General features: G+C 52.5%; 1 protein-coding gene across 1 annotated transcript in view; it reads left to right on the top strand.

The window, feature by feature from the left end:
- The window catches only part of LOC147086614 (uncharacterized), a 100961-nt gene that overhangs the window by 1217 nt on the left and 72048 nt on the right, over positions 1-27696 (top strand). Inside the window, exons 2-4 of the mRNA XM_085978283.1 lie at positions 1256-1815; positions 6781-7416; positions 17362-17988. Of these exons, the coding sequence (XP_085834409.1) occupies positions 1273-1815; positions 6781-7416; positions 17362-17988 (1806 nt within the window). The 5' untranslated portion in view covers positions 1256-1272. The remainder of the gene's footprint in view (positions 1-1255; positions 1816-6780; positions 7417-17361; positions 17989-27696) is intronic.

The following is a 27696-nucleotide window of genomic DNA, read 5'->3' as shown; positions in this document are numbered from 1 at the left end:
ACAGCAACGATTGGGAAATGACGAGCGCACTGCCTGCGATTGTCTGACCCACACTCACCCGTTACCGTGTCACGGACGAGCACACCGGGGGCGGTTGTTGGCCGGCGGCCAGCAACAAAAATGGCCGCCCGGCACCTCCCCTTTAATTTGCATCGCCCCGGCCGCACCTACTTCCCCCCCGACCCTGTCGGACATTGCGTCCGGCGGTAAGTCAGGGGTGTGACTGAAGATCACGCTGCGCATGGCGATGACGTCATGGTCGGAGGCGCAGCGCCGCGGGACGCTAACGGTTACTGCCACCGCTAACTGCCCGCTGAATTATTATCTGAATGGCAATAGATTGGGAGAAGGGGAAGTGCAACGAGACCTGGGTGTCCTTGTGCACCAGTCGCTGAAGGTAAGCATGCAGGTGCAGCAGGCGGTTAAGAAGGCAAATGGTATGTTGGCCTTCGTAGCGAGAGGATTCGAGTACAGGAACAAGGATGTCTTGCTGCAGTTGTACAGGGCCTTGGTGAGACCACACCTTGAGTATTGTGTGCAGTTTTGGTCGCCTTATCTGAGGAAAGATGTTCTTGCCATGGAGGGAGTGCAGCGAAGATTCACCAGACTGATACCTGGGATGGCAGGAATGACGTATGAGGAGAGATTGGGTCGATTGGGCTTATACTCGCTGGAGTTTAGAAGAATGAGAGGGGATCTCATTGAAACTTATAAAATTCTGACAGGACTGGACAGACTGGATGCAGGAAGGATGTTCCCGACGGTCGGGGAGTCCAGAACCAGGGGTCACAGTCTAAGGATAAGGGGTAAGCCATTTAGGACTGAGATGAGGAGGAATTTCTTCACCCAGAGAGTGGTGAACCTGTGGAATTCTCTACCACAGAAGGCAGTAGAGGCCAATTCATTAAATATGTTCAAGAGTTGGATATATTTCTTGAGGCTAAAGGGATCAAGGGATATGGGGAGAAAGCAGGGACCGGGTACTGAATGTGGATGATCAGCCATGATCGCATTGAATGGCGGAGCAGGCTCGAGGGGCCGAATGATCTACTCCTGCTCCTATCTTCTATGTTGCTATGAATTTCGCGGGAGGTGGTAGCAGCACTAACGGGAGGCACAAATCAACCGAATTCCACCCCCCCCCCCCCCATGACTATGAAAGGAGCTGTGGAAATGTAAGTTCTTTTGTTTTAGTAAGGGGTGTGGGAGGGAGGTGTAACTGCAGTCTTAACGTCTCTCTCTCTCTCTGTTCTAGGACTCGCTGCGGCCCCGATGGAAGATGAGCGTCAGCCGGGCTCTGCCCCTCAGCCGAAGGCGACGCTCCCGGGCGACGTCAAGCGCCCGGAGAGTCGGCCGAGCTCCGAAGACTGGGGCGACTGCTTCATCTGCTCCGAGTGCGGGAAGAGCTTCAGCCAGTACCCCCACCTGGAGCAGCACCTGCTGCTGCACACGGGGCGGCGGCCGTTCACATGCCCCGTCTGCGGGAAAGAGTTCGCCCAGCCGGCCCGCCTGGTGACCCACCAGCGCACGCACGCCGGGGAGCGCCCCTACCCGTGCCCGACCTGCCCGCAGAGGTTCAGCTGCCCCTCCCGCCTGGTGCGCCACCTGCGGGTCCACACTGGCGAGAGGCCCTACAAGTGCCCGGACTGCGAGCGCGAGTTCAGCCAGCCCTCCTCGCTGCTCAAGCACCAGCACGTCCACATGGCGGACTGGCCCCTGCAGTGCGGCGTGTGCGGCCGGGAGTTCAAGCAGAGGTCGGCGCTGGGCATCCACAAGCTCTTCCACCTGGCCGAGAAGAGGCGGAGAGAGAATGAGGTGAGTCGGGTTCGGGCGACAGGCCCCGGTTGGGTTTTAAGGAAGGATATACTTGCCTTGGAGGCGGTGCAACGAAGGTTCACTAGATTGATTCCTGGGATGAGAGGGTTGTTCTATGAGGAGAGATTGAGTAGAATGGGCCGATACTCTCTGGAGTTTAGAAGAATGAGAGGTGATCTCATTAAAACATTCTTAGAGCGATTGACAGGGTAGATGCTGAGAGGTTGTTTCCCCCTGGCTGGAGAGTCTAGAACCAGGGGTCACAGTCTCGAACCAGGGGTCACAGTCTCAGGATAAGGGGTCGGCCATTTAGGACTGAGATGAGGAGGAATTTCTTCACTCAGAGGGCGGTGAATCTTTGGAATTCTCTGCCCCAGAGGGCTGTGGAGGCTCAGTCCTTGAGTATATTCAAGACTGAGATCGATAGATTTTGGGACTACATAAGAACATAAGAAATAGGAGCAGGAGTAGGCCAATCGGCCCCTCGAGCCTGCTCCGCCATTCAATAAGATCATGGCTGATCTGATCCTAACCGCCAATCCACTATCACAGAACCATCTCCTGAATCTAACAGAATTAGACACACGAAACAGGAGCAGGATCAGGCTACACGGTCCCTGGGCCCGCTCCGCTACCCACAGGGCCATGACCGATCCGAACCTAGACTCATGTCCAAATTCCTGCCCGCTCCCCGTAACTCTTAATTCCCTTTACTTCTAGGAAACTGTCTATTTCTGTTTTAAATTTATGTAATGACTAGGGGAATCGAGGGATATGGGGATCGGGCGGGAAAGTGGAGTTGAGGTCAATGATCAGCCATGATCTTATTGAATGGCGGAGCAGGCTCGAGGGGCCGTATGGCCCACTCCTGTTTTGCCTTGGAGAGAGGGCAGCGTAGGTTTACCAGAACATTACCCGGACTCCAAGGGTTAAGTTACGAGGAGAGATTACACAAACTAGGGTTGTATTCCCTGGAATTTAGAAGGTTAAGGGGCGATCTGACAGAACTCTCCATATTAAGGGAACAGATAGGGTAGAGAGAGAGAAACTATTTCCGCTGGTTGGGGAGTCTAGGACTAGGGGGCAGAGTCTAAAAATTAGAGCCAGACCTTTCAGGAGTGAAGTTAGGAAACACTTCTACACACAAAGGGTGGTAGAAGTTTGGAACTCTCTTCCGCAAACGGCAATTGGTGCTGGGGATCAATTGTTAATTTTAAATCTGAGGTGGTTAGATATTTGTTAACCAAAGGTATTAAGGGAGATGGGCCAAAGGCGGGTAGATGGAGTTAGGTCACAGATCAACCATGATCTCATTGAATGACGGAACAGGCTCGAGGGGCTGAATGGCCTCCTCCTGCTCCTGTGTTCCCTGTTGATTGTGGGAGAAGTTCCAGAAGCTGAGCCATTCAAGGCGGAGATGGACAGATATTTGAGCTACAGGAGAGTCAAGGGTTATGGGGAGCGGGCAGGGAAGTGGAGTTGAGGCCAAGATCGGATCAGCCATGATCTCATTGAATGGCGGAGCAGGCTCGAGGGACCGAATGGCCTCCTCCTGCTCCTGTTTCTTATGTTCCTATGTTCTTTCCACACTTTTGAGGTCCAGAGGAAAGAATAGGAGCTGGAGCCATGAGTCTCTAACTTAACGGTGGGGATGTAGGGAGGCGGGAGAGTTTATAGGATGCAGTATTTCAAGCTTAGAAGGAACAAGATCTCTGGAGTACGGTGTATCGTTCTGGGCGCCGTACCCTAGAAAGGATATATTGGCTTTGGAAGGAATACAGCGCAGATTCACCAGAATGACACCAGGGCTCCAAGGGTTAGATTATGAGGAGAGATTACATAAACTGGGCTTGTATTCCCTGGAATATAGAAGGTTAACAGGCGATTTGATTGAGGTCTTTAGGATTTTGATAGGATAGATAGAGAGCAAGTTCTTCCGCTGGTGAAGGGAGTCTAGGACAAGGGGACATTACCTTAAAATCAGAGCCAGGCCATTGAGGAGAGAAGTTAGGAAACCTTTCTTCACACAAAGGCTGGTAGAAGTGTGGAACTCTCTCCCACAGCAAGCAGCAGATGCCCGCTCAGTTATTAATTTTAAAAATCTGAGATCGATAAAGCTTTGCCGGCCAACGGTATTGAGGGATATGGAGCCAAGGCAGGTGGATGGAGTTAGGCCACAGATCAGCCATGATCTCATCGAATGGCGGAACAGGCCCGAGGGGGGCTGAGTGGCCTCCTCCTGTTCCTATGTTGTGGGGCGAGACCGGAACTAGGGGCCATAAATCTAAGATAGTCACTAATAAATCCAATAAGGAATTGAGGAGAAACTCCTGTGCAGCGCCCTGGGACGTTTTACTATGTTAAAGGCACTATATAAATACAAGTTGTTGTTGTAATGTTTAATATACATACATATACAGGAAACTTTGTGCTATCCGGCACCCACGGGACCGAGCTGCTGCCGTTGCCTCAAAACTGCCGTACTCTCCAGAGTTAATGTTGAGAGATACGGAGATTCTTATCTCCGTATTTGACAACAAACACTGTTGCTTAGCAACAGCTTCTAAACACTCGGGTGTGGCCCTAAAGCTGTTGCTATAGCTACAGACCTTGCACAGCTTGACTGTTCAAACAAAGCAAAAAAAACAAACAAAAAGAATAAAAAACGGCTGCTGATTTTTGCCGGTGGCTCCAGATTGCCGGATAGCTCACCTCCGGATAGCACAAAGTTTCCTGTATATGTAGACTGCTCCTATTTGATGTACCTACTTCCATATTACTGTATATACAGAAAGGCATGAATATAAGAGAGTCACTAATAAATCCAATCGGGAATTCAGGAGAAACTTCTTTACCCAGAGAGTGGTGAGAATGTGGAACTCGCTACCACAGGGAGTGGTTGAGGCGAAGAGCAGAGATGCATTTAAGGGGAAGCTGGATAAACACATGAGGGAGAAAGGAATAGAAGGATAGGGTGATGGGGTGAGATGAAGAGGGGTGGGAGGAGGCTGGTGTGGAGCATAAACACCGGCACGGAGCAGTTGGGCCGAATGGCCTGTTTCTGTGCTGTACATTCGATGTAATTACAGTATCCAGTACACAAGGGAGTTTTCATTGATGGAAGCCCCATGCTGTCATGTGTCTAGCTATTGAGTTGTAAGGGTAAACTCCTGATCGTAAGGGACGTGGGGTCTGCTTATGGGAGAGAACAGTAATGCTAAACCTGAGACTATCTCGTGCAAAACTGAAACTTGGAACAGGGTACACCGTCGAGGCCCCATCTACAAGGGGAAGGCTCCTTAATGAGAGTAAAACTCTGGTTTTGAGGACTTTTGCAGTGTTCAGCCTGTACTCATGATGGGAGAGCTATGATTGGAGAATTACCCGAGGGGGGAGAGGGTGGGCACTCTGGCGCTGGGTGAGTTGGGCGAGAATGTACCACGGGCATCTTAAATTGCAATCAGACAGAAGAAAAGGTTAAGTAAAGTAAGCAAAAAAGACTTGCATTTCTGCAGTGCCTTTCACGACCACCGGCGTCCCAAAGCGCTTTACAGCCAATGAAGTACTTTTTGAAGTGTAGTCACTGTTGTAATGTAGGAAACGCGGCAGGCAATTTGGGCACAGCAAGCTCCCACAAACAGCAATGTGTTAATGACCAGATAATCTGTTTTAATTATGTTGATTGAGGGATAAATATTGGCCCCAGGACACCGGGGAGAACTCCCCCTGCTCTTCTTCCAATAGTGGCCGTGGGATCTTTTACATCCACCCGAGAGGGCAGACGGGGCCTCGGTTTAACATCTCATCCGAAAGACGGCACCTCCGACAGTGCGGCGCTCCCTCAGTACTGCCCCTCCGACAGTGCGGCACTCCCTCAGTACTGCCCCTCCGACAGTGCGGCGCTCCCTCAGTACTGCCCCTCCGACAGTGCGGCGCTCCCTCAGTACCGCCGCTCCCAAAGTGTGGCGCTCCCTCAGTACTGCCCCTCCGACAGTGCGGCGCTCCCTCAGTACTGCCCCTCCGACAGTGCGGCGCTCCCTCAGTACTGCCCCTCCGACAGTGCTGCGCTCCCTCAGTACTGCCCCTCCGACAGTGCTGCGCTCCCTCAGTACTGCCCCTCCGACAGTGCGGCGCTCCCTCAGTACTGCCCCTCCGACAGTGCGGCGCTCCCTCAGTACTGCCCCTCCGACAGTGCGGCACTCCCTCAGCACTGCCCCTCCGACAGTGAGGCGCTCCCTCAGCACTGCCCCTCCGACAGTGCGACACTCCCTCTGTACTGCCCCTCCAACAGTGTGGCGCTCCCTCAGTACTGCCCCTCCGACAGTGTGGCGCTCCCTCAGTACTGCCCCTCCGACAGTTCGGCGCTCCCTCAGTACTGCCCCTCCGGCAGTGCAGCGCTCCCTCAGTACTACCCCTCCGACAGTCCGACGCTCCCTCAGTATCGCCCCTCCAACAGTGCGGCACTCCCTCAGTACTGCCCCTCCGACAGTGCGGCGCTCCCTCAGTACCGCCCCTCCGACAGTGCGGCGCTCCCTCAGTACTGCCCCTCCGACAGTGCGGCGCTCCCTCAGTACCGCCCCTCCGACAGTGCGGCACTCCCTCAGTACCGCCCCTCCGACAGTGCGGCGCTCCCTCAGTACTACCCCTCCGACAGTGCGGCGCTCCCTCAGTACCGCCTCTCCGACGCTCCCTCAGTACCGCCCCTCCAACAGTGCGGCACTCCCTCAGTGCTGCCCCTCCGACAGTGCGGCGCTCCCTCAGTACTGCCCCTCCGACAGTGCGGCGCTCCCTCAGTACTGCCCCTCCGACAGTGCGGCGCTCCCTCAGTCCTGCACTGGGAGTGTCGGCCTGGATTTTTGTACTCAAGTCACTGGAGTGGGACTCGAACCTTCTGACTCAGAGGCGAGGTAAGAGAAAGAGCATCACTGTAAACTAACACTGTAATTTGTGATCTCTCCATTCTAGAGGTCAGCAGCCACCCCGATGCAGAATTTACAGCAACCGGACTCTCTCTTCCGATCAGCGGGGACGCCGCAGGACGGGGTCGCTTCCAAGGGGTCGGGATATTGCCAGGAGTTCCCAGATGGCCAGAAACGCTTCACCTGCTCAGAGTGCGGCAAGAGCTTTGACCGCCAGTCCCACCTCAAGCTGCACCTGCTCACCCACTCCGGCGAGAAGCCCCTGAAATGCCCGGTCTGCGGGAGGGGCTTCGTCGACCCCTCCAACTTCCGCAAGCACGAGCGCACCCACACCGGCGAGAAGCCCTTCGGGTGCCCGGCCTGCGGCAAGGGCTTCAGCCAGTCCTCGGCCCTGGCCATGCACCAGCTGACCCACACGGGGGAGAAGCCCTTCCCCTGCCCGGCCTGCGGCAAGCGCTTCAACAAGCAGTGCAACCTGCGCCGGCACGAGCGCACGCACGCCGGGGAGCGGCCCTTCGGCCTCCGCCGCCAGGCCTCGGGCGACCCGAGCGGCCTCCGCCAGCAGGCCCGGACCAACGCGCTCGAGAAGGCCCGACAGTGCAGCCTGCGTGGGAAGGACCTGGATCCGGAATCCGTCTTGCAGACACAGCGGCCGTTGCCAGCGGAGAACGGGAGCGATGAGGTAAATGGGTCGCTGCTTGTCTCAGAGCTTTAAGAGTGAGCCGGTGGAAACTCATACAAACATACGACTTAGGAGCAGGAGTAGGCCACTCGGCCCTTCGAGCCTGCTCCGCCATTCAATGCGATCAAGGCTGATCATCCAACTTCAGTACCCGGTCCCTGCCTTCTCTCCATATCCCTTGATCCCTTTAGCTTTAAGAAATATATCCAACTCCTTCTTGAATATATTTAATGAATTGGCCTCAACTGCCTTCTGTGGTAGAGAATTCCACAGGTTCACCACTCTCTGGGTGAAGAAATTCCTCTTCATCTCTGTCCTAGATGGCTTACCCCTTATCCTTAGACTGTGACCCCTGTTTCTGGACTCCCCCGCCATCGGGAACATCCTTCCTGCATCTAGTCTGTCTAGTCCTGTTAGAATTTTATACGTTTCAATTAGATCCCCTCTCATTCTTCTAAACTCCAGCGAGTATAAGCCCAATCGACCCAATCTCTCCTCATACGTCATTCCTGCCATCCCAGGTATCAGTCTGGTGAATCTTCGCTGCACTCCCTCCATGGCAAGAACATCCTTCCTCAGATAAGGCGACCAAAACTGCACACAATACTCAAGGTGTGGTCTCACCAAGGCCCTGTACAACTGCAGCAAGACATCCTTGTTCCTGTACTCGAACCCTCTCGCTACGAAGGCCAACATACCATTTGACTTCTTAACCGCCTGCTGCACCTGCATGCATACCTTCAGCGACTGGTGCACAAGGACACCCAGGTCTCGGTGCACTTCCCCTTTTCCCAATCTATTACCGTTCAGATAATAATCACCCCCTTGCTTACCAAGAATCGATCTACCTCTGCCTTAAAAATATTCAAAGACTCTGCTTCCACTGCCCTCTGAGGAAGAGAGTTCCAAAGACTCACGACCTTCTGTGAGAAAAAATTTCTCCTCATCTCTGTCTTAAATGGGCGACCCCTTATTTTTAAACTAGTTCTAGATTCTCCCGCAAGAGGAAACATCCTCCCCACATCCACCCTGTCCCGACCCCTCAGGATCTCCTATGTCCCTGTTAACTTGCCCACCAAAAATCCAGGCCCAGCTCCCCAGCAATGGTGGTGCCCATTACCCAGACTGCACGGCATGGCTGAAACCACCCTGGTCTCCTTAATGGCAGTGGCACCGGGTGGGCCTAGACGTGATGGAGCCAAGTAAAGATGGTACCTGGCGTGGGAAGCTGCCACTCGTGGTTACAGTTCCACCCACAAGAGCACCAGAGATGGAGAGAGAGAGGGGTTGGCTTTGGCGGGGGGGGGGATAGTCAGTACTGAGGAGGACTGCAACAAATTACAGGAGGACATTAATAAACTTGCAGAATGGGCATATAATTGGCAAATGAAGTTCAACACAGATAAATGTGAGGTATTACATTATGGTAGGAAGAATAGGGAGGTCACTTATCTCTTGGAGGGTGCGAGTCTGGGTGGGGTAGAGGAACAAAGGGATCTCGGAGTACAAATACACAAATCACTGAAAGCTGCGACACAGTTTAGCAAGGCCATAAAAAGCAAACCAAGCACTAGGGTTTATTTCGAGAGGGATAGAATTGAAAAGTAGGGAAGTTATGCTAAACCTGTATCGAACCTTGGTTAGACCACACTTGGAGCACTGTGTACAGTCCTGGTCGCCATATTATAAAAAGGATATAGAGGCACTGGAGAGGGTGCAGAGAAGATTTACAAGGATGATACCAGAAATGCGAGGGTATACATATCAGGAAAGGATGAACAGGCTTGTAAGGGGGGCATCTTTTAACTGATTTATGGTAATTTACCTGGCCAGCAGCCTTTGCTGCTGCACTCTAAACCAATTTACAAACAGCGGTTTCGACTCGCTACCCCTCCTTCAGTTCTGAATGGAGGAACTTATAATTAATGATATTAAAACGGACAAGTGGTTTGGATGAGAGAAAAATCAAGTTTATTACCTAAATAAACTACAATCAAAAGAATAAACTATACCACGCGAACACAGTAAATGCAGTAAAAGTGTATAACAAGGGGGTACAGACGGCAAAAACGAGGGATACAATGACTACAATGTTATTTAAACAATCTTAGCAATTCCCTTAAATCACCACCCCAAACTCCTTGCTAGGTTGTCTTGTTGAGGAGTCAGAACACCCTGCTCACCTGTGGTCCAGCGAAGTAAAAAGAGAGTGAAAGCTTCTCAGCAGCTATCTTTATACCTGGTGAGGCCCCTGCCGTTCTGCCTTGCAAGGGCTGTGTGCACAATTCCCCGCCCAAAGGGTCCAATACACAAGAGAAAGCTGTGATTGGCTAACTCAGAGTGGTTGGACTGGGTTAATGTGTCTTCCGGAGCTCCCTGGGCTGAAATAAAAGGGAAATACAACTCTATTGTCCAGAATGCTAGGTGATATAGACCCATTCAGTTCTTAAACGGATCCCATTCAAGATACAAAAGTCTCTTCTGCAGTTTAGATGTATCCACTCGATATACAAACAAATGCTAATAGCATTCAATTGCTTTGTAAACAAAGCATTGTCCTGTGGTAACGTTTTGTCTCCATTGAACCTTACTTCCAGACACAGAAAGCTGCTTTCCAAGCCCCTTTGTCTTCGGCCATGTGGTGACAGCCATTTTTATCCCTGGAAATTTAAAAGCACAACGCCCAGGGATTCTTTAATCAAAAAAATTAATCTTCAGAACTGTAAATTATTGCGAATTCTTACAGGCTGGGTCTCTTTTCTCTTGAAAAAAGAAGGCTGAGGGGTGACCTAATAGAGGTCTTTAAAATTATGAAAGGTTTTGATAGATTGGATACAGAGAGAGTGTTTCCACTTGTGGGGAAGAGCATAACTAGAGGCCATCAATATAAGAGAGTCACTAATAAATCCAATGGGGAATTCAGGAGAAACTTCTTTACCCAGAGAGTGGTGAGAATGTGGAACTCGCTACCACAGGGAGTGGTTGAGGCGAATAGTATCGATGCATTTAAGAGGAGGCTGGATAAACACATGAGGGAGAAGGGAATAGAGGGTTACGCTGATAGAGTTAGATGAGGAAAGACGGGAGGAGGCTCGAGTGGAGCATAAACGCCGGCATGGACTGGTTGGGCCGAATGGCCAGTTTCTGTGCCATATATCCGATGTAATAAAGGGTGAAGAGTGTGTGGGAAGGGGGGGGCAAACTCACTCCTTGAAATATCTTTTATTCTTCTGACCCCCCACAGTGCCAGGCTGAGGTGATGTCTGGGTGCCAAGCATGCTCCATAGCCGATCCTGGCACCCATAACCATCGGGGGAGGTGGTGCCACCTTTGGTGCCAAGTCCAGATCCGGAGTGAGGGCTGGGGGGTGGATGTGAAGGACTGTGGGCTGAGAGTTGGTCATGAATCATTAACCCCAGGAGCTGGTGTCTGCAGAATGAGACTCTGCGAAGCATCAGACCGTTGGGTACCTCTCGCGCTCCCACTCAAATCAGATGCGAGGCAACCTCGCCATCTTCTTGTGCAAGCCCAAGGACCCCGGGGGAGGGGGGAGGGGTGTGTGTCTTGTGTCTGGCCTGCTGTCTCCATGGCAAAAGTGCCAAGACGAGGAAGAGGAAGACCTGCTCCCTGGTACACAACTGCCAACGGGAAGGGGTGAAAGTATCTTAAAATGAGAGGTGGGGAGAACGCTGAGGAAAGCAGTGAGCTTGCGAGCTGGCCTTCTCTGTCAGTCTCCCCCTCTCCATAAATTCTTCCTCCACACATGCCTGGCCAACCCTCCATCTCATTAATAACATGCTATCGGGAACAGGCCAGCCTCCAGTCACTTCGTCTTCCACCCTTTCTGTCCCCATTTCAAATTAAAAAAACATAAACCCAACCCCCTCAAACTCCGAACATTCTCGTCCCTGGCCTCGCGCTCGGCCTTTAGTATTCTTCACCTGCTCAATTACTGCCTTTCCTTTCCTCTCCTGAAATGCCCCAATCCCCAGCACATCCCAATCACCGCTGGACTCCAGTACGTGGACTGTAGACTGGAGCATGTGATGCAAAACTGGCCTGGCTCTCCACTAGTTTGATTGAAACATACAGGAAACTTTTTTTTATCCGGCACGGACGGGACCGACGTGGTGCCGGTTCATCAAAAATTCCGGATAACCGAACGCTATAGTAAAAGATACGGAGCTCAGAGCTCCGTATAAAGCAACAAACCCTGTTGCAGCTTCAGAACAATGGGCACAAGTTCCAAGCGTCTCTGTAGCTTAGCAACAGCTGCAGCCACACCCTTGCACAGCAACAAATGGAGGAAGGCAAGTACAATATGAAGTAAAACTTACCTCAATCTACTCCTGAATTTTGCCGGTTAACCGAGATTTCCGGTTATTTAGGTGCCGGTAAATCGAAAGTTTCCTGTAGAAGATAGGAGCAGGAGTAGGCCATTCGGCCCCTCGAGCCCGCTCCGCCATTCAATGAGATCATGGCTGATCATCCAAATTCAGTACCCTGTCCCTGCTCAAGCAGTACTTCTCCGCAGCCATGACCTGTTGCTTTGGAGTACAGGGGAGTTGTCGATCCTCCCCTGTAACATTATATTCCTTCTCCAACCTCCCTTCCTGCACCATTCAACCGTGGCTCTCGAGCCTGCTCCGCCATTTAATGAGATCATGGCTGCATTTCCAAATTCAGTACCCTGTCCCTGCCTTCTCCCCATATCCCTTGATCCCTTTAGCCTTAAGAAATATATCTAACTCCTTCTTGAATATATTTAATGAATTGGCCTCAACTGCCTTCTGTGGTAGAGAATTCCACAGGTTCACCACTCTCTGGGTGAAGAAATTCCTCCTCATCTCTGTCCTAAATGGCTTACCCCTTATCCTTAGACTGTGACCCCTGGTTCTGGACTCCCCGGCCATCGGGAACATCCTGTCTAGTCCTGTTAGAAGAGCAGAGGGAGTTCTCCCCGGTGTCCTGGGGCCAATATTTATCCCTCAATCAACATCACTAAAAACAGATTATCTGGCCAGTATCACGTTGCTGTTTGTGGGAGCTTGCCATGCGCAAATTGGCTGCCGTGTTTCCTACATTACCACACTTCAAAAAAGTACAGGAAACTTTTGATTTACCGGCACCTAAATAACCGGAAATCGCGGTTAACCAGCAAAATTCAGGAGTAGGTTCAGGTAACTTTTATTACTTGCCTTCCTCCATTTGTTGCTGTGCAAGGGTGTGGCTGCAGCTGTTGCTAAGCTACAGAGATGCTTGCATATTGTGGCCATTGTTCTGAAGCTGTTGCTAAGCAACAGGGTTTGTTGCTTTATACGGAGCTCTCAGCTCTCCCTATCTTTTACTATTGCTTTCGGTTATCCGGAATTTTTGATGAACCGGCGTCGGTCCCGTCGGTGCCGGATAAAAAAAAGTTTCCTGTACTTAATTGGCTGTAAAGTGCTTTGGGACGTCCTGCGGTCATGAAAGGCGCCATAGAAATGCAAGTCTTTCCTTTGTCCCCGTGGATGTTTGTTGTGAGGAACTTGGGTCTCTTGTTGCCAAAATTGAGGCCACCAGCTCCGTTGCTTCTCCTCTGTGGCACCTTTCCCGTTTCAATCGAGTCACTGCCTCTCCTTCAATAGCTGCTAGATGGCCGTCCTCGGTGTCCCCACAGCTCATCTCCTCGTGTGTTCGTCTACATGCCACCCCGTGGCGACGTCATCCATAGAATCATAGAAAGTTCCAGCACGGAAGGAGGCCATTTCGGCCCATCGTGTCCACTCCGGCCAACAAAGAGCTCTCCAGCCTAATCCCACTTCCCAGCTCCTGGTCCGTAGCCCTGCAGGTTACAGCATCCCAAGTGCACATCCAAGTACTTTTTAAATGTGGTTAGGGTTCCTGCCTCTCCCACCCTTTCAGGCAGTGAGTTCCAGACCCCCACAACCCTCTGGGTGAAGAAATTTCCCCTCAAATCCCCTCTAAACCTTCCACCAATTACTTTAAATCTGTGCCCCCTGGTTTTTGACCCCTCTGCTAAGGGAAATAGGTCCTTTCTATCCACTTTATCTAGGCCCCTCATAATTTTATACACCTCAATAAGGTCTCCCCTCAGCCTCCTCTGTTCCAAGGAAAACAGACCCAGCCTATCCAGTCTTTCCTCACAGCTAAGATTCTCTACTCCCAGCAACATCATTGTAAATCTCCTCTGTACCCTCTCTAGTGCAGTCACATCTTTCCTGTAATCACAGAATCACAGAAACCCCACAGTGCAGATAGAGGCCATTTCGGCCCATCGAGCCTGCACCGACACATATCCCACCCGATCCCCGTAACCCCACGTATTTAATCCCCCCTAACACTAAGGGTCAATTTATCATAGCCAATCAACCTAACCCGCACATCTTTGGACTGTGGGAGGAAACCGGAGCACCCGGAGAAAACCCACGCAAACACGGGGAGAATGTGCAAACTCCACACAGACAGTCACCCGAGGCCGGATTCGAACCCGGGTCCCTGGCGCTGTGAGGCAACAGTGCTAACCCCGCAACTAGACCCCTCTACCGCCAGCATTGGTTGCTCCAGTATCTGAGTCTTGTCGGTATGGCATTCAAGCCTGGGTGAAGCCAAATTTCCTCCAGCACAATTGTGTCCACAAGAACATAAGAAAATAGGAGGAGTTGGCCATTCGGCCCCTCGAGCCTGCTCCGCCATTCAGTGAGATCATGGCTGATCTTCTGCCTCAACTCCATTCACCGGCCCTATCGCCATCTCCCTTGATGCCCTTACTAGTCAGAAATCTATCGACTTCGGTTTTGAATATACCCAATGACTGAGCCTCCACAGCCCTCTGGGGTAGAGAATTCCAAAGATTCACCACCCTCTGTGTGAAGACATTTCTTCTCATCTCAGTCCTGAATGGCCTACCCTTTATCCTGAGGCTGTGGCCCCTGGTTCTCGACTCCCCAGCCAAGGGAAACATTCTCCCAGCATCCACCCTATCAAGCCCTGTAATAATTTTGTATGCTTCAATGAGATCCCCTCTCATTCTTCTGAATTCAAGAGAATACAGGCCTAGTTTACTCAATCTCTTCTCATACGACAGTCCCGCCATCCCAGGAATCAATCTCATGAACCTTCGTTGCACTCCTTCTATGGCAAGTATATCCTTTCTTAGGTAAGGAGACCAAACTTGTACACAGTACTCCAAGTGTGGTCTCACCAAGGCCCTATATAATTGGAGTAAGACTTCTTTACTCCTGTACACAAATCCTCTTGTAATGAAGGCCAGCATACCATTTGCCTTCCTAATGGCTTGCTGCACCTCCACATTCACTTTCAGTGACTCGTGTACAAGGACACCCAGACTGAAAGCCACTTGTGTGTGCCTCTGGCTGCCTGCTTGGGCTGTATCTGTTGGTCTCCAACCGCAGTGTGTTTCTCTTTTGCACTATTTTATAGGCAGACTTGCATTTCTATAGCGCCTTTCACGACCTCAGGACGTCCCAAAGCGCTTCACAGCCAATTAAGTACTTTTTGAAGTGTAGTCACTGTTGAAATGTGGGAAACGCGGCAGCCAATTTGCGCACAGCCAGCTCCCAGAAACAGCAATGTGATAATGACCAGATCATCTGTTGTTCATGCTGATTGAGGGATAAATATTGGCCCAGAACACCGGGGAGAACTCCCCCTGCTCTTCTTCGAAAATAGTGGCCGTGGGATCTTTTCCGTCCACCTGAGAGGGCAGACGGGGCCTCGGTTTAACGTCTCATCCGAAAGACGGCACCTCCGACAGTGCGGTGCTCCCTCAGTACCGCCCCTCCGACAGTGCGGCGCTCCCTCAGTACTGTCCCTCCGACAGTGCGGCGCTCCCTCAGTACCGCCCCTCCGACAGTGCGACGCTCCCTCAGTACCGCCCCTCCGACAGTGCGGCACTCCCTCAGTACCGCCCCTCCGACAGTGCGGCACTCCCTCAGTACCGCCCCTCCGACAGTGCGGCACTCCCTCAGTACCGTCCCTCCGACAGTGCGGCGCTCCCTCAGTACCGCCCCTCCGACAGTGCGGCGCTCCCTCAGTACCGCCCCTCCGACAGTGCGGTGCTCCCTCAGTACTGCCCCTCCAACAGTGCGGCCCTCCCTCAGTACCGCCCCTCCGACAGTGCGGCCCTCCCTCAGTACCGCCCCTCCGACAGTGCGGCGTTCCCTCAATACCGCCCCTCCGACAGTGCGGCGCTCCCTCAGTACCGCCCCTCCGACAGTGCGGCGCTCCCTCAGTACCGCCCCTCCGACAGTGCGGCACTCCCTCGGTACTGCCCCTCCGACAGTGCGGCGCTCCCTCAGTACCGCCCCTCCGACAGTGCGGCACTCCCTCAGTACCGCCCCTCCGACAGTGCGGTGCTCCCTCAGTACTGACCCTCCGACAGTGCGGCGCTCCCTCAGTACCGCCCCTCCGACAGTGCGGCGCTCCCTCAGTACCGCCCCTCCGACAGTGCGGCGCTCCCTCAGTACCGCCCCTCCGACAGTGTGGCGCTCCCTCAGTACCGCCTCTCCGACAGTGCGCCGTTCCCTCAGTACCGCACCGGGAGCGTCAGCCGAGATTTTGTGCTCAAGTCTCCGGAGTGGGACTCAAACCTTCTGACTCGGAGGCGAGAGAGAGACAGCTGCCCACTGAGCCCCGGCTGACACCTAAACAAAGCTCTGCTCTGTCACCAAGTCCACTGCTAGCTTTTCCTTCCAGAACATCGGTTTCTTGTGCTGGTCAGCACCTACTGAGGACGTGAAAAGTGTTTGTATAAATGCAAGCTCGCTCGCACCCCGCCAGCCACTGGTGAATGTATCTGTGCCCTCCTCACCTCAAAGTTTAACTTAATCTTTTTCTCCCCCTACCTCTTCATGAGCTGTGGCTGATATAAAGCTCTTCAACTCTGTCCCTCTCCCTCCCGCCCATCACCTCCCCACTAAATCCATGTCCCAGTGAATTGACTTTAAGGTCCTCACAATTTTGGGGGTTTTTAATTCCCTCACTGCACCCCACCACGGAATTCTACTCCAGCCCGACATCCCAATCTGTGCGCTGTGTCCCTCTCAGCTTCCCCTCTACTCATTTCATCTCCCATGGATGTAAGAAAACTACTAGGCACTCGGTCTAAGCGTTAAACAAAGCTTTAATCAACTGTTTTACAACATGGAGGTCTAGTTGTGTCCTTCACTAGTTCCTGTTAAGAATGTCCCTGCGCAAGCTGGGCCCGTGCCCGAGTATTTATACTCTCCCTGGACAGCACCACCCGCAGGCCGCCCAGTATTAGTTCATAAGTCTTTCTTTCATGAATGACTGATTCATGTCCTGTGCTCTCTCCTCCCTTTTAAGACGTTGCTTAAAAACCTAACTCTTCGACCAAGCTTTCGATCACCTGTCCTAACATCTCCTCACGTGGCTCGGGGCCAAATAGTGTCTGATAATCGCTCCTGTGAAGCGCCTTGGGACGTTTTACTATGTTTAAGGCGCCGTGTCAATGCAGGTTGTTGTTGGAGGTTGAATAGGTCGAAACCCCCTGATATAAAAAGACTACTGAGGGAGTCTAAAACAAGGCTTTAATCAACTGTTTCACAACCATGAGATTCTAGTTGCATCACTAGTTCCTGGTTAGAGAAACGCCCTGAGCAAGCTGGGCCCACGCCCGAGTATTTATACTCCTTGGACGGCGCCACCAGCTGGCCGCCCAGTGTTATTTCATGAGTCATTTCTTCATGAATGATGAGATTCATGACACCCCCTTCTCCATTGGGCTTTGGAACTCTTTGAAAGCCCATTTTGTTTTTCTGCTTCTCGCTGCCCTCCGGAAGAGACCAACTCCTGTTTCTCCCACCCCCCTGAATACCTCCATACCTGCTCTAACTCTCTCTCCCTCTCGTCAGTCTGGTGTGTGTTGGAAGAGTTAAGTGTTGACCTTTCTGCTCCCAACAGGTGCTGCCGCCCCCAGCGACAGTCGTGTGCCCGCCGGACTCGGCCCGGCAGCCCGCCCAGCCGTCGCTCGGTGCCGCCGGCGACCCGCGGAGGCCGGAGCCTCGCCCAGACGCCCTGAAGCGCTTCGTCTGCCCCCAGTGCGGGAAGGGCTTCAACCGGAACTCCCGCCTGAAGATGCACCTGCTGGTCCACACGGGGGAGAAGCCACTGAAGTGCGCGGACTGCGGGAGGGGCTTCATCGACCCGTCCAACCTGCGCCAGCACGAGCGCACCCACACCGGGGAGAAGCCCTTCAAGTGCCGCGCCTGCGGCCGGGAGTTCAGCCAGTCGTCCACCCTGCTGGTCCACCAGCTGACCCACACGGGCGAGAAGCCCTACGGCTGCCCGGTCTGCGGGCGCAACTTCAACAAACAGTCCAACCTGCGGCGCCACGAGCGCACCCACCTGGGCGAGCGGCCCTGCAAGTGCCCCTCCTGCGGCAAGGGCTTCATCGACCCGCCCAGCCTCCGCCAGCACCAGCGCAAGCACGCCGCGCCCGGCCCGCCCTGGCGCCGCCCTGCCGCCGGCGGCGGCGAAGGCTTCCCGCGGGAAACGCACCCTCTGCCCCGCACGGGAGCGGCGAAAGAGGTAAACCGTGGCGGCGGGCGGGGAAAGGCGAGGTGCGTCGAGCGCGGGGGTTCAACAGCGCGGGAAAGGAGGAGTTAGGTCGGTCGGAGATGGCGCGTTCAACGCAGGGAGAACATTCGGACAGCTTTAGAGGAGTTTATAAAATAGAGAGGGGCGAGACTGGTTTCTCAAGGTGAATGTTGAAAGGGTTAAATTCCGAGGACAGGTTGCACAGACTGGGCTTGTATTCCCTCGAGTTTAGAAGATTAAGGGGTGATCTAATCGAGGTGTTGAAGATGATTAAAGGAGTTGATCGGGTCGAGAGAGAGAAACTATTTCCTCTGGTGGGGGGAGTCCAGAACAAGGAGGGGGCGTCACCTTAAAATTAGAGCCAGGCCGTTCAGGGGTGATGTCAGGAAGCACTTCTTCACACAAAGGGGGGTGGAAATCTGGAACTCTCTCCCCCAAAAAGCTGTGGAAGCTGGGGGTCAATTGGAAATTTCAAAACTGAGATTGATAGATTTTTGTTGGGTACGGTTACCAAGGGGTACGGAGCAAACCCGGCTAGCTGGAGCTGAGATACAGATCAGCCATGATCTCACTGAATGGCAGAACAGACTCGAGGGGCCGAGTTCCTAATGACTCAAGTCCAGTTCACAAGACTGACTGGAGCTTCATGCCCAATCCCAGGAGGTGGGGTTGGGGCGGGGTAAGGGAATAAAGGTGGCGGAGAGAGGGTGCCACAATGCTGCAGTAGATCCCGAGGCCTCAGCAGGTACAAGTGTTGCTCGGTGTAGTGGTCGGTGCAGGTAAGTTCCGCAGCTGCTCTGCGCCAAGTCAGTTGGCCTTGGCCAGGGACCTAGAGAGAGAGAGAGAGTAGGTGGACTGGTGAGGGCAAGATTGGGCTTGGCTGTGGTACCTCCCGTGATGAAATGGCCCATCAGCATTGTGCAGGGAGGAAGAACTGACCGATTGAGTGGGGTACCAAATGGCTTTCTCTGCCCGTGGGGCCATGCCCCATCAAACAACCACCTGCCTCTGAGCCACGTGGACTAGCAGTGACCTGGATTTGATTCCTGGTCTCTTGTTCGTCACTGGGGCTGGGCTCGGTTCCATACAGTTGGCTGCAGGGACACAGTTAGAAACATAGAAGATAGGAGCAGGAGTCGGCCATTCGGCCCCTCGAGCCTGCTCCGCCATTCAACGCGATCATGGCTGATCATCCACATTCAGTACCCTGTCCCTGCCTTCTCCCCATATCCCTTGATCCCTTTAGCCTTAAGAAATATATCGAACTCCTTCTTGAATATATTTAATGAATTGGCCTCAACTGCCTTTTGTGGTAGAGAATTCCACAGGTTCACCACTCTCTGGGTGAAGAAATTCCTCCTCATCTCTGTCCTAAATGGCTTACCCCTTATCTCTAGACTGTGACCCCTGGTTCTGGACTCCCCCGCCATCGGGAACATCTTTCCTGCATCTAGTCTGTCTTGTCCTGTCAGAATTTTATAAGTTTCAATGAGATCCCCTCTCATTCTTCTAACTCCATAAGCCCAATCGACCCAATCTCTCCTCATACGTCATTCCTGCCATCCCAGGTATCAGTCTGGTGAATCTTCGCTGCACTCCCTCCATGGCAAGAACATCCTTCCTCAGATAAGGTGACCAAATCTGTACACAATACTCAAGATGTGGTCTCACCAAGGCCCTGTACAACTGCAGCAAGACATCCTTGTTCTTGTACTCGAATCCTCTCGCTATGAAGGCCAACATACCATTTGCCTTCTTAACTGCCTGCTGCACCTGCATGCTTACCTTCAGCGACTGGTGCACAAGGACACCCAGGTCTCGTTGCACTTCCCCTTCTCCCAATCTATTGCCGTTCAGATAAGCTGCCTTCCTGTTTTTGCCACCAAAGTGGATAACCTCGCATTTATCCACATTATACTGCATCTGCCATGCTGCCCAATCACCCAACCTGTCCAAATCATACTGGAGTTTCTCGGCATCCTCCTCACAGCACACACGCCCACCCAGCTTTGTGTCGTCTGCAATCTTGGAAATATTACATCTAGTTCCCTCGTCTAGATCATTAATATATATTGTGAATAGCTGGAGTCCTAGGACCGATCCCTGCGGTACCCCACGAGTCACAGCCTGCCACTCAGAAAAAGACCCGTTTATTCCAACTCTTTGCTTCCTGTCTGCCAACCAGTTCTCTATCCAAGTCAGTACCTTGTCCCCAATCCCATGTGCTTTAACTTTACATGCTAATCTCTTATGCGGGACCTTATCGAAAGCCTTCTGAAAGTCCAAATACACCACATCCACTGGTTCTCCCTTATCTATTTTACCAGTTACATCCTCAAAAAAATTCCAGTAGATTAGTCAACCACGATTTACCTTTTGTAAATCCATGTTGACTTTGTCCGATCCTGTCACTGTTTTCCAAGTGCTCTGCTATTATTACATCTTTTATAATGGACTCTAGCATTTTCCCCACTACCGATGTCAGGCTTACCGGTCTGTAATTCCCCGTTTAGCGAGCGGGTAATTAGCTTTGGTGCCCACAGGCACTGAGCTCGGGATTGGCTTGCCTGGAGTATTGTGTCCAATTCTGGGCACCGCACTTCAGGAAAGACGTGAAGGGCTTTTGGAGAGGGTACAGAAGAGATCTACTAGAATGGTTCCAGGGATGAGGGATTACAGTTAAGTGGCTGAACTGGAGAAGCTGGGGTTGTTCTCCTTGGAGCAGAGACGGTTAAGAGGAGATTTGATAGAGGTGTTCAAAATCATGAAGGGTTTAGACAGAGTAAATAAAGAGAAACTGTTTCCAATGGCGGAAGGGTCGAGAACCAGAGGACACAGACTGAAGGCGATTGGCAAAAGAACCAGAGGCGACGTGAGGAAAAACTTTTTTACGCAGCGAGTGGTCAGGATTTGGAACGCGCTGCCTGATAGGGCGGAGGACACAGATTCAATAGTAACCTTCAAAAGGGAATTGGAAAATAGTCGAAGGAGAAAAAGTGTCAGGGATATGGGGAAAGAGCGGGGGAGTGGGACTAACGGGATTGCTCTTCGAAAGAGCCGGCCCAGACAGGATGGGCCGAATGGCCTCCTTCTGTGATGGACTGTTCTATGACTCGATGATTGTTGGACATCTTCCCCCAACGCTCATGTGGGATAATCGAAACAATCGGCACCGGAGGGTGCATGCTGCAAGTGGATTCTTCACCCCGTGAGGGAAGGGAGGAGAGAAACTCATGAAGGGCCAAGGTAGATGTCCCTGGATTGGTCAGTGTGCCGGCCTCACAGTCTTGGCCATCCGCTGACTATGGGTCCGTGCTTAGCCTTGCTCGGCTCCGGGAAGAGAATTTGAGCGAGGGCGAGCTGAAATAGCTCGATGCTGGACAAGAACCAGGGGGGGGGGGGGGTGAGTGGGAATGTAGAGTTAGAATATTAAGTGGTTATGACACGAGTTGTTAAAAATATTAAATGGCCATTCTGCGAAGTACTCACTAAGAAGGGTAACAGGAGCTCGAGGTTCAATGTTTAAAGTACAGGAATCCCGCCCCAACCCCGGTTTTGCCATACGCGGATTTCACGTATACACGGATTCCACTCTGACAATTTTTGCCAACCGCGGCAGTGAAATTCGCATGTCCGCGGTTTTTAATTTAGGAATAAGATAAATAACATGATTTTGATATTTTTGATTGTGTTTATACACATTTATACTGAATTTACTAACCACGGGGGTTTTCAGGGACGTATCCCCCGTGGTTCAGGAGGGATCCCTGTACATGCAGTGTCCTAGAGGATTCCAATCTCCCAGTGTCAGTAGTTATTTGATAAATTAGAGGTTTAAGGCCAGCGATCCCTGGCATATGTTCATGGGGGCCATGGGGGACAGGCCACAAACACATTACGGGAGACAGGCCACAGACACATTACGGGAGACAGGTCACAGACACATTACGGGAGACAGGCCACAAACACATTACGGGAGACAGGTCACAGACACATTACGGGAGACAGGTCACAGACACATTACGGGAGACAGGTCACAGACACACGGGAGACAGGCCACAAACACATTACGGGAGACAGGCCACAGACACATTACGGGAGACAGGCCACAGACACATTACGGGAGACAGGTCACAGACACATTACCGGAGACAGGTCACAGACACATTACGGGAGACAGGTCACAGACACATTACGGGAGACAGGTCACAGACACATTACGGGAGACAGGTCACAGACACATTACGGGAGACAGGCCACAGACACATTACGGGGGACAGGCCACAAACACATTACGGGAGACAGGCCACAGACACATTACGGGAGACAGGCCACAGACACATTACGGGAGACAGGCCACAGACACATTACGGGGGACAGGCCACAAACACATTACGGGAGACAGGTCACAGACACATTACGGGAGACAGGTCACAGACACATTACGGGAGACAGGCCACAAACACATTACGGGAGACAGGTCACAGACACATTACGGGAGACAGGCCACAGACACATTACGGGAGACAGGTCACAGACACATTACGGGAGACAGGTCACAGACACATTACGGGAGACAGGTCACAGACACACGGGAGACAGGCCACAAACACATTACGGGAGACAGGCCACAGACACATTACGGGAGACAGGCCACAGACACATTACGGGAGACAGGTCACAGACACATTACCGGAGACAGGCCACAGACACATTACGGGAGACAGGCCACAGACACATTACGGGAGACAGGCCACAGACACATTATGGGGGACAGGCCACAAACACATTACGGGAGACAGGTCACAGACACATTACGGGAGACAGGCCACAGACACATTATGGGGGACAGGCCACAAACACATTACCGGAGACAGGTCACAGACACATTACGGGAGACAGGCCACAGACACATTACGGGAGACAGGCCACAGACACATTACGGGAGACAGGTCACAGACACATTACGGGAGACAGGTCACAGACACGTTACGGGAGACAGGCCACAGACACATTACGGGAGACAGGCCACAGACACATTACGGGAGACAGGTCACAGACACATTACGGGAGACAGGTCACAGACACGTTACAGGAGACAGGTCACAGACACGTTACGGGAGACTGGTCACAGACACATTGCGGGAGCCATGTCACAGACACATTACGGGAGACAGGTCACAGACACATTACGGGAGACAGGTCACAGACACACGGGAGACAGGTCACAGACACATTACGGGAGACAGGTCACAGACACATTATGGGAGACAGGTCACAGACACACGGGAGACAGGTCACAGACACATTACAGGAGACAGGTCACAGACACATTACGGGAGACAGGCCACAGACACGTTACGGGAGACAGGTCACAGACACATTACGGGAGACAGGCCACAGACACATTACGGGAGACAGTCACAGACACATTACGGGAGACAGGTCACAGACACATTACGGGAGACAGGCCACAGACACATTACGGGAGACAGGCCACAGACACATTACGGGAGACAGGCCACAGACACATTACGGGAGACAGGCCACAGACACATTACGGGAGACAGGCCACAGACACATTACGGGAGACAGGTCACAGACACATTACAGGAGACAGGTCACAGACACATTACGGGAGACAGGCCACAGACACATTACAGGAGACAGGTCACAGACACATTACGGGAGACAGGTCACAGACACATTACGGGAGACAGGTCACAGACACATTACGGGAGACAGGTCACAGACACATTACGGGAGACAGGTCACAGACACATTACGGGAGACAGGTCACAGACACATTACGGGAGACAGGTCACAGACACGTTACGGGAGACAGGCCACAGACACATTACGGGAGACAGGCCACAGACACATTACGGGAGACAGGTCACAGACACATTACGGGAGACAGGTCACAGACACGTTACAGGAGACAGGTCACAGACACGTTACGGGAGACTGGTCACAGACACATTGCGGGAGCCATGTCACAGACACATTACGGGAGACAGGTCACAGACACATTACGGGAGACAGGTCACAGACACACGGGAGACAGGTCACAGACACATTACGGGAGACAGGTCACAGACACATTATGGGAGACAGGTCACAGACACACGGGAGACAGGTCACAGACACATTACAGGAGACAGGTCACAGACACATTACGGGAGACAGGCCACAGACACGTTACGGGAGACAGGTCACAGACACATTACGGGAGACAGGCCACAGACACATTACGGGAGACAGTCACAGACACATTACGGGAGACAGGTCACAGACACATTACGGGAGACAGGCCACAGACACATTACGGGAGACAGGCCACAGACACATTACGGGAGACAGGCCACAGACACATTACGGGAGACAGGCCACAGACACATTACGGGAGACAGGCCACAGACACATTACGGGAGACAGGTCACAGACACATTACGGGAGACAGGCCACAGACACATTACAGGAGACAGGTCACAGACACATTACGGGAGACAGGCCACAGACACATTACAGGAGACAGGTCACAGACACATTACGGGAGACAGGTCACAGACACATTACGGGAGACAGGTCACAGACACATTACGGGAGACAGGTCACAGACACATTACGGGAGACAGGTCACAGACACATTACGGGAGACAGGTCACAGACACATTACGGGAGACAGGTCACAGACACATTACGGGAGACAGGTCACAGACACATTACGGGAGACAGGTCACAGACACATTACGGGAGACAGGTCACAGACACATTACGGGAGACAGGTCACAGACACATTACGGGAGACAGGTCACAGACACATTACGGGAGACAGGTCACAGACACACGGGAGACAGGTCACAGACACATTACGGGAAACAGGCCACAGACACATTACGGGAAACAGGCCACAGACACATTACGGGAGACAGGTCACAGATACATTACGGGAGACAGGTCACAGACACATGGGAGACAGGCCACAGACACATTACGGGAGACAGGTCACAGATACATTCCGGGAGACAGGTCACAGACACACGGGAGACAGGTCACAGGCACATTACGGGAGACAGGTCACAGACACATTACAGGAGACAGGTCACAGACACATTACGGGAGACAGGTCACAGACACATTACAGGAGACAGGCCACAGACACATTACGGGAGACAGGTCACAGACACATTACGGGAGACAGGCCACAGACACATTACGGGAGACAGGCCACAGACACATTACGGGAGACAGGCCACAGACACATTACAGGAGACAGGTCACAGACACATTACGGGAGACAGGTCACAGACACATTACAGGAGACAGGTCACAGACTCATTACGGGAGACAGGTCACAGACACATTACGGGAGACAGGTCACAGACACATTACGGGAGACAGGTCACAGACACATTACGGGAGACTGGTCACAGACACATTACGGGAGACAGGTCACAGACACATTACGGGAGACAGGTCACAGACACATTACGGGAGACAGGTCACAGACACATTACGGGAGACAGGCCACAGACACATTACGGGAGACAGGCCACAGACACATTACGGGAGACAGGCCACAGACACATTACGGGAGACAGGTCACAGACTCATTACTGGAGACAGGTCACAGACACATTACGGGAGACAGGTCACAGACACATTACGGGAGACAGGTCACAGACACGTTACTGGAGACAGGTCACAGACACACGGGAGACAGGTCACAGACACATTACGGGAGACAGGTCACAGACACATTACGGGAGACAGGTCACAGACACGTTACTGGAGACAGGTCACAGACACACGGGAGACAGGTCACAGACACATTACGGGAGACAGGTCACAGACACATTACGGGAGACAGGTCACAGACACGTTACTGGAGACAGGCCACAGACACGTTACTGGAGACAGGTCACAGACACATTACGGGAGACAGGCCACAGACACATTACGGGAGACTGGTCACAGACAAATTACAGGAGACAGGCCACAGACACATTACTGGAGACAGGAGACAGGCCACAGACACATTACTGGAGACAGGTCACAGACACATTACGGGAGACAGGCCACAGACACATTACGGGAGACAGGCCATAGACACATTACGGGAGACAGGTCACAGACACATTACGGGAGACAGGTCACAGACATATTACAGGAGACAGGTCACAGACACATTACGGGAGACAGGTCACAGACACATTACGGGAGACAGGTCACAGACACATTACGGGAGACAGGCCACAGACACATTACGGGAGACAGGCCACAGACACATTACGGGAGACAGGTCACAGACACATTACAGGAGACAGGTCACAGACACATTACGGGAGACAGGCCACAGACACATTACGGGAGACAGGCCACAGACACATTACGGGAGACAGGTCACAGACAAATTACGGGAGACAGGTCACAGACACATTACGGGAGACAGGTCACAGACACATTACGGGAGACAGGTCACAGACACATTACGGGAGACAGGTCACAGACACATTACGGGAGACAGGTCACAGACACACGGGAGACAGACCACAGACACATTACGGGAGACAGGTCACAGACACATTACGGGACACAGGTCACAGACACATTACGGGAGACAGGCCACAGACACATTACGGGAGACAGGTCACAGACACATTACGGGAGACAGGTCACAGACACATTACGGGAGACAGGCCACAGACACATTACGGGAGACAGGCCACAGACACATTACGGGAGACAGGTCACAGACACATTACGGGAGACAGGTCACAGACACATTACGGGAGACAGGTCACAGACACATTACGGGAGACAGGTCACAGACACATTACGGGAGACAGGCCACAGACACATTACGGGAGACAGGCCACAGACACATTACGGGAGACAGGTCACAGACACATTACAGGAGACAGGTCACAGACACATTACGGGAGACAGGCCACAGACACATTACGGGAGACAGGCCACAGACACATTACGGGAGACTGGTCACAGACAAATTACAGGAGACAGGCCACAGACACATTACTGGAGACAGGAGACAGGCCACAGACACATTACTGGAGACAGGTCACAGACACATTACGGGAGACAGGCCACAGACACATTACGGGAGACAGGCCATAGACACATTACGGGAGACAGGTCACAGACACATTACGGGAGACAGGTCACAGACATATTACAGGAGACAGGTCACAGACACATTACGGGAGACAGGTCACAGACACATTACGGGAGACAGGTCACAGACACATTACGGGAGACAGGCCACAGACACATTACGGGAGACAGGCCACAGACACATTACGGGAGACAGGTCACAGACACATTACAGGAGACAGGTCACAGACACATTACGGGAGACAGGCCACAGACACATTACGGGAGACAGGCCACAGACACATTACGGGAGACAGGTCACAGACAAATTACGGGAGACAGGTCACAGACACATTACGGGAGACAGGTCACAGACACATTACGGGAGACAGGTCACAGACACATTACGGGAGACAGGTCACAGACACATTACGGGAGACAGGTCACAGACACACGGGAGACAGACCACAGACACATTACGGGAGACAGGTCACAGACACATTACGGGACACAGGTCACAGACACATTACGGGAGACAGGCCACAGACACATTACGGGAGACAGGTCACAGACACATTACGG

The sequence above is a fragment of the Somniosus microcephalus genome, unplaced genomic scaffold, assembly GCF_052327205.1.
Source record: "Somniosus microcephalus isolate GS21.2 unplaced genomic scaffold, FLI_Smic_1.0 unresolved_chr7, whole genome shotgun sequence".
NCBI lineage: Eukaryota > Metazoa > Chordata > Chondrichthyes > Squaliformes > Somniosidae > Somniosus > Somniosus microcephalus.
This window is presented reverse-complemented; position numbering and strand designations above follow the sequence as displayed.